The sequence below is a fragment of the Molothrus ater genome, chromosome 2 (genome assembly GCF_012460135.2).
Source record: "Molothrus ater isolate BHLD 08-10-18 breed brown headed cowbird chromosome 2, BPBGC_Mater_1.1, whole genome shotgun sequence".
Lineage (NCBI taxonomy): Eukaryota > Metazoa > Chordata > Aves > Passeriformes > Icteridae > Molothrus > Molothrus ater.
In genome coordinates this window covers 106991458-107004901 of record NC_050479.2, presented here as the reverse complement: position 1 = coordinate 107004901, position 13444 = coordinate 106991458, and the positions used below count along the sequence as shown (strand labels likewise).

Below are 13444 nucleotides of genomic sequence, written 5' to 3'. Positions count from 1 at the left end.
TCACATGGGGTTTTATTTCAGGCTTGCAAGGCCCTTCGGTAGCAAAAAAAATTTGCATTTGTATAAAATTATTGTGATTCCCTTGTCAGTTCAAATATTTTAGATTTATTTGGGGAAACTGCTTTGAATTAGGTTGCCAATAATAATTTTATTAGCAAATTTGCCAAGGGTTTTCCTATTTCCTGTTTAAATTTTTTAAAATAAAGACTTCTGAGTCAGGAACAAGTGAAGACTACAGGGATGGATGGAAAATGGTAAGTTTAAAAAGCACAAAATATATGGAGGAGCTCTCCTTCCATGATGCATAAAGCATGGTAATATGGAGGTGGAAGCAGAAAAGGGAGAGTGCGACTCTAGTGATTAAGAAGAATTTTATTCACCATCACATGACTTGATGGAAAGAGAACTTGCATCCAAGAAGCTTTATTGGGCTTTAAGGAATTGTAACGAGTTTTCTGTTAAGTGCAGATTGGCACTGCAGCATATGTCCTTATATGTCAAGACAAAAAAGCAAGATTCTCTGTAGATTATTTGTAGATATATACTTAATTGATTTTTAGCTTTCTCATGCACGAATTTTGTTGCTATTTTTCTTCAGATATACTGAGAATGCAGTGTACCATTCTTAGGCGAGGAAGCAACTCATTAATGCCGGCTCAATTTTCTGAATGAGCATAACTTGCATTTCAGGAGATGGTTATTTGTGTGAAATACAAGCAATGATGAAAACCCCTCTGACAATGGCTCAAAGACTCAAAATACAGCAATGCTGCTACTGAAATGAGAAAGACCCTTGAAAGGAGAGATTTTCCAGTGAAGAGAGCCTTATAGCATTCTGAAGCAGTCTTTTATTTTGCTTCCTCTGAGATTTTATTAAATATATAATTCTTCATTATGTGATAATGGGGAATATTTCTCAAGGCTATGGTTCTCAACTTCATTTGTGTGCTACTGTGACAGATGGTGCACTCAGTGAGGTATGTGGTGTACACAACAGAGTAACTTGTAGAAGGCAAACAAAGCAAGCTGGAAGTACACTCCTTTTTGCAAGCTATGGCAAATTATCTAACTTCCAGGTTGTGGATGGATTAGATACAGATTTAGTGTGTTGGTAATTCAATTATTTATACTTTTTTGTGCTATGAAAAAAAAACAAAACAAACAGGAGAGGTGAATAGAAAAGTCTCTAGTATTTAATAAAATAGAGTTTTGCTCCTTAGTTAATGCAGGTGTCTAATCCTGGTGTGGCACATTTCTACAGCAGGAAGGAGTTTTCCATCAGTCCTGAACTGTCTGAAGGTGAACTGAATGAGTGACATATGTGAGTTTTTGGTTGTGTTCTTCAGGGCAACTGAGAGATTGGCTGATCAGAAAAATCTCTATGTTCATGTCACGACTGTGGCCCATGTGACTGTTGCAGGCTCATGAATCAGACTGTGCTGTAACAGAAACAGCAGAAAAGGATCAGAAAATGGTTTGTGTTGGAAAGGGCCTTAAAGATCCTCTCATTCCACCTCTTCCCTGCCATGGTTGCTCAGAATTCCATCCAACTAAACCAGGATTCTCAAAGTCCCATCCAATCTGGCCTTGGACAGGGATGGGGAATCCACAAATTCTCTGGGAAACCTGTTCCAGTACCTCACCACCCTCACAGGGAAGATTTCTTCCTGATACCTAATCTAAATCTACCCTCAGCCAGAAGGCTGAGGACGTGTGAGTGGAAATTATTAATTCATTTTGAACTTGGGGGTGTAAACATACATTTTTATGGCCCTTTTTTTCTTTGGGAAGTGCTGCTAGTCCTTGTTTAGGTAGACCTGAGAGAAAAGTTAAGCATTTCTCATTTAAATCCATGTTTAATTAAAATTTGCAAGGCACAAGAGAAAAAATGTGTCTATATTTCTGTGTAGTTTTTGTTCTTAAACCTGAGTCAAACAAACAGTGCACATTACTGCTACAGAGGAGTTTCTAAAAAATGCCTTTCTGAGCCTTTAAGGAAAATTGGTTACTAGTGAATGAGCCACTTAAGAATCAATAAAAGCCTCATGTCTTTCAGAACCACACTCACTACTAATACTGTTTTCTTCTCCTCTTGCAAGCAATTTTATTTTCCTTCAGTTTACAGACACAGCCGTTAACAGTGAGATTAATGCTCTGGCACGATTCAGAAGCAATTTCATTGTTTGCATAGCAGCATGCAGACAGGTATCCCAAGAGCTTCTGCCTCGTGGACACTCCACAGAAGCCCATCATCAATGCCTGAAAGTTTGTTTGAAATCACTAAGCTTCCACCTTTAATTGCTGCTTTCTAACACTACTGGGGAATCTTGGCTATTCAAGCGCACCCTTTAATCCAGCTCTACAGGAAAAATGCATTAACCTTCATGGCCTAAACCTGCCTTCAGCCCAGGGAGGAACGACAAATTGTTTACTCAAGGCAAGCTAGCATAAATTTTTTAATAAATTCTATTTTGTTCCAAGGCAGTTCACAATTCATCTATGATCACTGATGAGACGGCATCAGAAAACATAACTGCTCTTTATTTCTTGCCATTAGTACTATGTTTATTGACATTTTTTTGGATGGGAAAATTAAGTGCAGACATTTCTGCTGACTAAATTAAATGGTTTCTAAAATTATCTTCAAGTTCTTGACAAATAAGTACATTTAACTTGCTATTTTTCCATATGCATGCTTGTCCAAATACACACAAACAAATACATGTTTATCTTTGAACAGGAAAAAATTAAAAGCCAAAATAGAGATTAGTGATGCAATATTTATCAAAAACATATGACTTTATCCTATTAGAAGTATTAGAGATTATTGTACTATCCCATGTGTAAAAATGTAAATATTACAATAGGTATTTAATTTTTAATAGAAATCCCTCTGCATACGACTGCATGTATGCTACAGTATTAGTTGTCTTTTCCCATTTGCAGCCTGGTGGAACATTTCCAGGAAGCATAACACTGGAATAAATCAGCCAGCTCGGGACTGATGAGTTGTTGATGGAGAAAGTGCATGGTCAAGGCCTGATGAGCTCCAGATCACGTGCTAGCACAAGTACTTGGAAAATTACGGTCAGGTGCTGCCAAGGAACTGCTCTAAGTTTTGACAGAGAGGCCAATGGCTTCAGGGTAAGACCGGTGAAAAGAAAGGACTATTCTTTTATATTTCTATCTATCCCCAATGCATGTGTTTTATTGCAACATACACAAGATCATAAACACCGATTCTGTTTTTAGGCAATTCTCATAGAAATATCTGAAGCTAGTTTCGCTCTTCTTTCCCTGCCCTTTCCTACACAACATCAAAGAATGGATAACGACTTGGTGAGAACTGCACAGCAGCAAAGACAAGTTAATTCTGAAGACAAGCTGAAGGTGGCAGACTGCCTGAGGCACACACCAAGAGCTCCAAAGTGGCCATGCAGAACCCGTCACACCCGTGGTGCTGCCATCACTCACCCGCAGAGCTTTGATCTGGAGCGTGCCCTGGTCCTGTATGGATGTCCGAGGGTCCCGGCCCAGGAAGGTGAACCCCTCCTTGAGCCAGCTGATGACAGGGAGGGGGTCGCCAGTGGCCTTGCACTTGAGCAGAGCTGTGCCATCCACTGCCAGCGTCTGGTTGACGGGGCCCTGGAGGATGATGGGCGGAGGCCGATCTGTCAAGACTAAAACAGTGGCACAGGCATTGGTATCCACACCTTTAACCACCTCTGCTGCTGCTGCTGTGAGCCCTATGCCACCATGCAGGACAAGTTTTAAGAAGCCAGCCTCTAAGAGGCTAAAAACGTTATTTTTGGAGGAGCCATAGATACAGGTTATCAATTAGTTGGCAAATTTGAAAAGCATTTCAGTAAGAGTTTTGTTTCACCACTGCAAGATAACATGTAGATAGAAAAATACCTGTTAGCAAAGATCATCAGGCTGATTTGGTTTACATAGGATGAAAATTAAGACCTTGATTCAGTGAAGAATTGAAGTGCATCACTCTTTTCTTCCAATTTGGGAAAGCACAAATTAAAACACACCTTTGATGTCACATCAAAATGTGTTTAATGGCTTACCCAATTAATGGTCTAATAGAGAAATCTGTTCAGTTAAAATGAAACACTACAGCTACAGCTATTCTAGCCTGGGTACCAACCACATCCCCCATTCCTACTCTATTTGCAAATTTTCACCAGCAAAAATATCTAACAGTTATACAAAACATTTTCATAATCTAAATGACAGTACTGTTCTTTCCAGCAGAGAAAAGCTCAAACTCAATCACACCATTTAACAGCTTACTTATCAGATAATTTCCTCACCTTTTAAAGCCATGAACTCCCTTTTTTTTTTTTTTCCTGATAATTTACATCTGCATGCTTGCAATACTGAATAAAGAACCCTGCAACCAGTGAGAGAGTGCTTGGCTGTGCATAAGCCTCATTCCATGACCAGTGGGATATCCTGAAGATGAGGTAAAATGCTCATGCTCACTTTTCTTGCAAGATCATTTTATCCCACATAATTCTGTTGCTGAATCTTTTGTCTGAGCCATCTGTTAAGCAACAAAATATGACCTTTGTTTCTAAAGAATGTGTTTATACAAACTGAATGTGAAATACTTGAATATACACAAGACTGGAACTGATGCAAAAAATCGGTATAACAGAATTAAGAATTCTTTTTCCTTTTAATGTATTTTTATATATTTACCAGCCATACTGCTGCTGTTTTCAATTTTGAACAAATGAACAATTGTGTGACTGGTATTAAATATTGTAGCAGGCAGGATTGACTTCTAAACTGGTGCAAGTTAGCCTGCCTCTGCTGATGTCAATTGAGTTTGAATCATTTATTCTAGCTGAGAATCTGTTTACTGTAGTCCATACACAACACCTGACTCTAACAATGAAGTGAAAACAATTTATTGTGAAGCAATATGGCTTCTGTTGTATTTGAGCTGTTAGAAATGCAGACCTCTGGAACCTTTAACAGATCCAAAGTGCTTTCATTGCATTATTTATTAAATAAAACGTATCAGGGCACATGTTAGCGGCACGTTTTATGCCTAAAATAATTGTTTCTAAAATTTTAATGTTGCAAAAATACTACCTACCTTTTTATTTGTTAACAAGATTCACAAAGATCAGAATCATTAATATTGTCAGAATCACACCTTGGAGTGTGAGCTCATCGCATTCATTGAAATTGAAACTGGAAATAGAAAGCCAATACATATTTTGAACTGAAAACAGAAAGCCAATGCAGCCAATGTGTTATTTCTTAACACCAGAATGTGAAAGCTATTTTGAAAATTCTGAAATATCACCCACTGAACTTAAGAGATAGGACAGGAAACACTATATAACAAGAAAAATGTAATGCATTTTCACCTTGATACAAAATGTTTAATCTCATTAAGGTTCCTTATGGCAGCATAGTTGTTCAGCCATTTGGCAAAATAAAAATGGATCTCAGCTCCCACGTACTATCAGGGTAGCTGCAGCATGAGTATATTCAAATTAAAACTCAGCTGTGCAAGTTATCCTTTAGATTTAATGGAAACCAGCAAATCCCAGTATTCTAGGTAGCTAGAAATTAAGGAAGAATAACTATTTAAGTTGCTATCTATTCCACTGCAGTTATTTGCTTCATCTAAGTGTCTTCCATATGTGTAGCACTGCAGGTATTTTCAAAACCTACTGCATTACAGAAATTGTTCTTTGGCATGTAATTAGATTTCTTTTACAACCCAAATGAGGAGCTCATAATCCTTTAAATAGCTCTGATCAATAGTGTAATTGAAAGCCTCCTGGCCAGAAGGAATCTTCATTTTCAAGGGTGTTATGGGTGAAAGACCACTACAGGTTTCCATGACACTAAGGCTAAAGGTTAACTGAACACTTAGAGTTTCCACTGATCTGTGAACGGCTGTATTGTCTTCACAACCATGACTTGTAAATCTTCTCTAAAACATGTGTGTGCTTGCATTCCTGCTACTTAGGTCCTCATTAGTAAGGATCCAAAACTAGGTTAGAGTTTAAAATAATATATATGTCAGAAGCATTATGAAGAACAGAGAGCTAGTGAAAAATAGCCACAAAATGGTGTGGGGACTGTTATTTGCTTTTTAAACCTTTTAATTAGCTTCTTTTCATAGTTTTCTCCTAGCTAGAAACATCTGTATCTGTTCCACAAAAACATTTTGTGTGCCCACAAACATATTTGCACGGTAAAACCGAAGTTGATTTCAAAATTACTTTAATTTTTAAAATGGTTTTGAAACTATTTGCCAATATCCATACATCCTCATATTTGGTAACTGAAAAATTAGCAGATTCATTTCATGTTAAAATGCATATTAATTTTTGAAGAGATGATAGGAAAAGGACAAATTATATTTGTTCATTAACATTTTATTCACTATAAATGCAGGTTAGATCAACTGAAACCATATTTAAATTTAGGGGATATGTGGTCAAATTACAATGGAAATTAAGAGCAAGACAAAATGAAGTCTTTACTTTGGCACTTCCAAAATCAAAATTAAAAAAAATTTTCCTGGTGAAATGATGGGTAAAATCAGACAAAAGTAAGGAAATCCACATCATGAACACTCATGATAGGGCAGGGTTCTGTCTGAAAGGTAGAAAAGCAGAGACCAATCCCTGGTCTGTCTTTTTTTTTTTTTTTTTTTTGCAGAAGAGCTTCCCAGGAAGTTGTGAAGTTGTTCTGAATTTCTCCTGTTTGAAACTGTCACACTTGCCATAAAACATGTAATATACTTTGGATGAGGGTTAACAATCGTGGTGGTCAGATTTGTAGACAAGTAAACTGTGAAACATTTATTAATAAATTTTAATAATTATTGAAGAGAAATTAAAATCCTCTCCAAAATATTCTGTGCGTGATTGACAAATACTAATTGGAAACTATTCTTTTTATATTGAGCATAGACAGAGATGGAAGCACTTGGTTTATTTGCATGATCTGTCATTGTAAGATTGTGAGCTGCATATTCATTTCTTGGGTTTGAAAGGATTGCTAAGATTCTTCAATTTTTAAATTGATTTTGCTTTTCCAGATGTGCATTAGACAGTGAATTACATGATAGCCTTTCAAGAAAACACAAGATTTGAATTTCAAATACGCTGAAGGCTCTTAGCACAGTCCATAATCAGCAAAATTATCACTCAACTCAGCACATTTCATCATAGCTAGTAATCTCTTCTCATGTGAACACTTGAGTTAAAAATATTTCCAGTAAAGACTTGTAAGTGCAAAAATGTAACAACTGAAACACTGCTATATATGGTATAATTAAGCACTTGTTTTTCTGCACATGACATGTTTTCATTCTGTATTGGAACTTCAATTGGATCTAAATTACTCTGGATCAAACAAAAATGTGTTCAAAATGAAAAAGATGGCTCGCCACTATTATTAAATCATTAACCAAACAGAAAAATTCTGGGCTAGGAAGTAAAACTGAAATCACCAGCCAAAAACTAGAACACTAATGCTTAAGCATATAGCTAGCACGCACAGTGTTTATCTTTTATTATATTCTTAAAACTATTAAATTAGATTTCCCTGCTGATAAAAGTCATTAGCTCCCATAACTTCTGCTCAGCATCAACCAAAACAGATTATTTAGACATTTATGGTTAACTTCCTAACTAAAAGCAATTAAAAAAATATCTGTGATCTAATGGTACATTTATTCACATAATCTCAGCTCCATAATGTTGTTTTGGCACTTTTGTTCTGACCTCACCCGCCCTTTGACTCCGGGATGAAATGGTATTTCTATAAAGCAATCTTGTATTATTTCATAATTATCATGCTGACAGGAGGTTCTGGAAAGCATTTGAGGAAGGCAGGCCCTGCACTCCTTGAGAGCATTAGCTGGTGGCTCTGCTGCTCTTGAGCTATGTGGAATGCACGTAGCCTTTAATCAGAATTACCCAGAGATGAGCTTGACTTTCAGCAGGGACACTTTCCCTTGGCTTTCCAAACAAACTAATGAAAATTCCAAAGAGATCAATTAGGATTTATTTTTTCCCCACACAAGAAATAGATAAAGGTGGATCAAAGCCCTTGGCTGTCAAAAGGAAGAATTTCTCATCACTAGCATCCTTGAACCTGATTTGATCCGCTCAGCGCCTGTTGCTGTAAATCTGTGCAGCATCAGCAGGTGTGACCATTTAACAGCTCAATGTCCTCCCAGCCAATGTTGGTGTGTTCTATTTATTCCAATCACAGTCATGGCCCTGAATCAGGCAGCACTATGGACAGATATTAAAAAATATTGCCTTTCCATTCCTTTTAAATGACCTTTTAATCTACATTCAAATTTGAATTGAATGAAAATGCATCATTTTGTCACAGACCACGAGAGGAAGGACTTAAAGACATTGCAGAGCAAAGCCAAGTCTTTAGTCTCCAGGAACTACAGAAATGCAGTATGCTTAAAGAGATGCAAGGATAAGGCAGAAATTATTTCCCCTTGTCATAAAAATATAGGCAGCTTTTGGAAAACAAAGAAAAGGCATCAAATTAATGCTCAAACCTCTATAATACGAGCCTGAACCTCTCTACCTGTCACTTGTGATGAATATGCTCTTGTGAAAAGGCAGATTATTCAAAATTAGACATCTTTTCAAACTTTCATGGTGCAGGCAGGTCTCTAAGGGAACAGTAAAAGTAGACCTCTGCATATAACAACAGTTTTAATGGCAAAAATTCATCAAAGTCTGTCAGGAGATATTTAATGTGTCAGTTAAGATAAGGAATAATGATGCTGGGGAATGCCACTGTCTCTGAGTATAAGAGGGATTCTCTTGTTTTCTTTGCTAACATGAAAGGATGCAAACTGCTTTCTATCCACAATAAGATGAAGAGGGATATCAACAGGATTCCTGACATATGAAAAGGATTCATGTTTGTAGATGGGAAACCTCAAGGCAGGATGAATATCAAACCCAAAAATTTGAAATGAAAGGCATCAAGACAGACCACATTATTCTTTTCCTTCCCTGAAAACTCTTCTCTATCTATGGATTTTCATGACTTTTTTTCACACCTACTCCTACTGAGGCATTCTTGGAACACAGCTCTGAGCTTTATTCATGGAGGGACTAAAGGGCTACATGCTGCAGGCAGTCTAAACCTATGGTACTCCACCACCTCCAGAGCAACTGTGTTCATTTAATTGAGCTAGGGACACATTACCTACATGTCTAAGATAGGACTGGGGACTGGTGGAAATGGAGATACATTTCTTTGCACTTCAGTTCACTGCTTTAATTACAAACCTTCATTCATTCTCCATTTTTTTGGGGGGCTATTTTTTTGCAGTCCTATCTTAGCTCTAGCAAACCAAGCAGCTTCATTTCTCACCAAACCTATCCTAAGCTGGTGTGTCCCTTTTTTCCATTGTTAACAAACCTCCAGAAAGCAAGTAAGAGGCAAACTAGACTTTGATGCCTTTTTTACTCCATAGGCAAATACAGAGACCTTTTCTCACTTTATTTCCTATAGAAAATTGTCCATTTACTTGGATGATTTATGTGATCTCATACGCCTTTATTTACACTGCTTTTAATGTACTTTTGACAGGAAAAAAAAACCAATAGGAATTTCTAAGAGCTCACCATCAGTAACCTCCAGCTGAGCCTTTGCTAAAATGCTTCCAGCAACCGTCAGTGCTTGACAGATGTAGTAGCCTGCATCAGACCTCTGGATGTTGGTAATGGTGAGGTCCCCAGTTGGTGACACTGAATATCTGCTGTTGGGCTGCAGAGGCTGGTTTGGGAAGAGTAGGTTCTGCAAAGACAATTCATCTCACATCAATTCAAAACACAAAAGCACCACTTTTCCTTCAGCTACAGAGACAATGATTTTTCCTTAAAAGTACTATAAATAATCGAGGACAAAAAGTAAGTGTGGTTCTGACTTTATGAACACATAGAGCTGCTTTCCCTGCCTTGGGCAACTCACAGTTTAAATTAGAAACAGCCTTTTGACAGCTCACAGCGCTGTGTTCTGACTGGGGTGTAGGCAAGGAGACATTTCCCAACAATCACACTTGAGTGATTTATATTTGTGACACAGTCATCTTCAGTCTGAATGCAATTGTAATAATATACTCAGCTATCAAACCAGAAGGACATCACACTACAGCAAACACTAGAAAACTAGCAGCAAGCATTGAATCCTGGAGACCTGAGGGAACAGACCACCATTGTTTGGCTATGAAAATGTTCTGAGAAAAGGAGAAAGTAAGAGCATGGCACATAAGTAAAGCTGGGAGGAAGGTAGAAGCATGTCATGAAGTAGGAGAAGGTGGCAGAGCATGAGAGTTTAAAGGAGAAGTAAAAGGAAATTAAAACTGTGATAAACCAAAGGAGAAATGCAGCATAGAGCCTGGAGGGGGAATAGAAAGGGTATTAATCTGATGTGGAAATCATCAGAGAGAAAAAAATAATTTCATGTAGGATAAGATATCAGTTAGCACAAAACAGGGAGATTAGTTTTTGCCTTTGGGCTGGATTGGAGAAAAGAGAGACGTCAATAATAATAACTGGAATGGCTCTAGTAGTCATTGCATATGATGAGTGAATCAATACTACAGACCCAAAAAGGTTTTAGTGGTGAGAGCTGTGTTTTCAAGGAAAAAGTTATACCCTCTGGCACAGCTCTTGTGAATAAATAAGAACAGGAAAAGGAAGGCAATGTGAAGAGAAAGGTCAGCAGTGTTGCCCAATGAGACAGAAAGGAGAACAGCTTAAACAATAATTAAGCAACAGTAATTCCAGTAAAATAGGGTCTGGATTTTATGTCAACTCAACAAGATTCTATGAAAAGTTTGCATCAGAAATACCCCTAAACACTGTTACCATGCTGTGATAAGCTTTCAGTCATTACTGCAGCACTGTCTAGCTCTGCTGTGCTTTCTAATGATGACTCCCTACTAACTTTTAAGCTTGTCTGTATTGACTAAAAAAAAAATATCTAAAAGTGTGGAGTAGAGTATTAAATGAATTTTCTGCATATCTGTTTCTTCTGAAACAGGCTTTGATGGTTTACAAAAACTATTTGCAACTGATAAGCAACAAACTGCTTAAGAAACAAGTAAGAATTCAAGTAAGAAACAAATTTTATTTTAAGTGAAACTCATGCCTTTATCTCTATGGTTTTGGCAGCAAAAGGAAAGAGATATGCTTTAAATAAGATCCAACATTTCAAGTATCCTTATAATTGTATTAACCTACTGGGTTACTCATCACACAAGGCTTTTCTTTTGCTGCCTTTCAATAGCAATGTTTAAGAAATTTATAACAGAAAATGTTTCCTCAAAAATCAATATTCACCCAGTAAACATGCCAGATAATATGGAAAAAAAGTATTAAAATTCTGAAACAATTTGAGGTTATAAGACTAAGTGGGTCTCAAATAATTGCCCTGTTTTCTGAACTGCCTTGAAACTTTCAGAATAATTTTTACCTGGCACAAGATACCTACTGCATGAGGGTATTATGTAAATATTATGATAAAGAGGAGAAATTTGACGTAGCTGACCTTGACTTCATTTATCACTCATTATGTAAAGTGTAAAAACAAGCTGAATGTAAAAGACAGTGCAAGGATTAAGCTCCTAATTCTTAAGAGAAAAACAGCCGAGAACCCTCTTTATAATTTCATTAAAAAGGGGAATCAATCCTTGTTTATATCTTCAGTATGGGCTTCTCTGTTCTGCAAAGCTACCATGTCTCAGTGAATATTCCACACATCAGGAGGAGTTCACCAGTCTCAGAACTCCTCCCTTCAAAGACCAGAAAACTATGAACTATAACTTGTTCTAAATTCCAGTACAACCCCTTTTTAAACTCTTTTCACCTTTTCACTAGTTTTAATTAGCTGTTGGGCTGCTCATCTGGGCACAATGGTGGCATGCTGGGCTGCAAACAGAGGGACCAGAGCCATCCCTGATATAGCAAGACTGAATTTATCTCAAGGAAGAATTTAATCCAGGGAGTCTAAAGGTTACACACGCCCTGCCCTCGCGCATATCATCAGCAAGCGGCTGTTGGGCTCTGGGGAAAAGGCTACCAAGCACAAAGGACCAGCTGTTTATACACAGGCTGGCACAAAAAAATTACTCAGGAGGGAACAGCTCCCCTCCCTTCCAGCTGGTTGTGCTCAAAAATGCAGGATCAAGAATGGATTCACAACCAGAAATGCCCTACAATTACTGGAGTGGGATAACCTGACTGTATAGCATTACTTTGAACACTGGAAGTGATGCTGCAAGCAGTCCCCCTAAAAGCAGAAACAGCATTGTAGAGACAAGCAACAATTAATAGCTGGGAGGCAAAGGTGAAAAATCCTGTGATTTGGCAAAATTCCATTCTCCATTGCTATGATGATATACACTGTGGAAACTCACTCGCTCCGTGGCATCTCACTGCAAAATATGGCAAGTTATACACTGAGATGGCAACCCCAGCCTGTGTTACTTCACTGATGATCAATTAAGATTAACATGAGAATGTTGTAAACTACATTGAGCCATGTTTCAAGGTTTGATTATAAACCATGCAAGTATCAATTTTTATGTTGCATTCATTTGCCAAAAAAGTCTATTCTAACCCTTAGGGATCTGGTTCTCAATATGGTAAATAATTTTCCAGGTTTGTAATTAAGCAGCTTCAACATTGTACAATCAGTAGGTAATAACATTCAATTAAAGACACAAGATGCATTTTCACCTTAAAATGTTTTTACCCTTGAAGTGATACAAATGGAAGAGGATAAAATAGAGTATTAACACTTTTCAATTACGCTAAATGACTTTAATCCTGAAAATGATGTCCTACTTTAATTAGAAGCTCTTCTCTTTATTACAGCATGATGGATGTCCACTTTATTAGATTCAAGTGTGACACTATAAGCTCACTTTACATAAACATTACCATGTTATTAAAATGCTCTACAAGGAAGGGGTTTGAAATGTTTGCTAGCACATCAGTACTTCCTACTTTAATTTCAATATGCTATTCTACCTTCCCCTTGGAAAAATTGTCACCTTAGTGAGATTCTCAATACTGTGTTTACCAGGATGTAATCCTTGGAGGCTAGATCTAAATTTCTCTAAATATTACACTGAGAGATACCCACTGAAGGTTAAGCTTGCACTCAGACAATAAAATAATCACACCCATAAAGTAATTGTTTTGTGTCTTTGTAAGCCATCAAGACAGCAGAGCACAAAATGCTGTCAGCCTGGTCCTGCCATTCTGGACCAGTTTTCTGATCTCCTGAGAAGGTGAAGCAGAAGCAGGTGGGGCAGAGAAGGAGATCTATGGTTCAGCTCTTTATTTCACCTTTTACCTGAGCTGGTACACACAATGCCTCCAGTAAAGAAATGTTGTGGCATCAC

The 13444-nt window shown here is 37.5% G+C and overlaps 1 protein-coding gene across 2 annotated transcripts in view; it reads right to left on the bottom strand.

Moving 5' to 3' along the window:
- Nucleotides 1-13444, bottom strand: part of ROBO2 (roundabout guidance receptor 2) — an 875524-nt gene that overhangs the window by 102209 nt on the left and 759871 nt on the right. For both annotated transcript variants that reach the window (XM_054517862.1, XM_054517859.1), the window contains 2 exons: nt 9657-9828; nt 3475-3680 (listed from right to left, as the gene is read on the bottom strand). In XM_054517862.1, coding sequence (XP_054373837.1) covers nt 3475-3680; nt 9657-9828 — 378 coding nt within the window. The remainder of the gene's footprint in view (nt 1-3474; nt 3681-9656; nt 9829-13444) is intronic.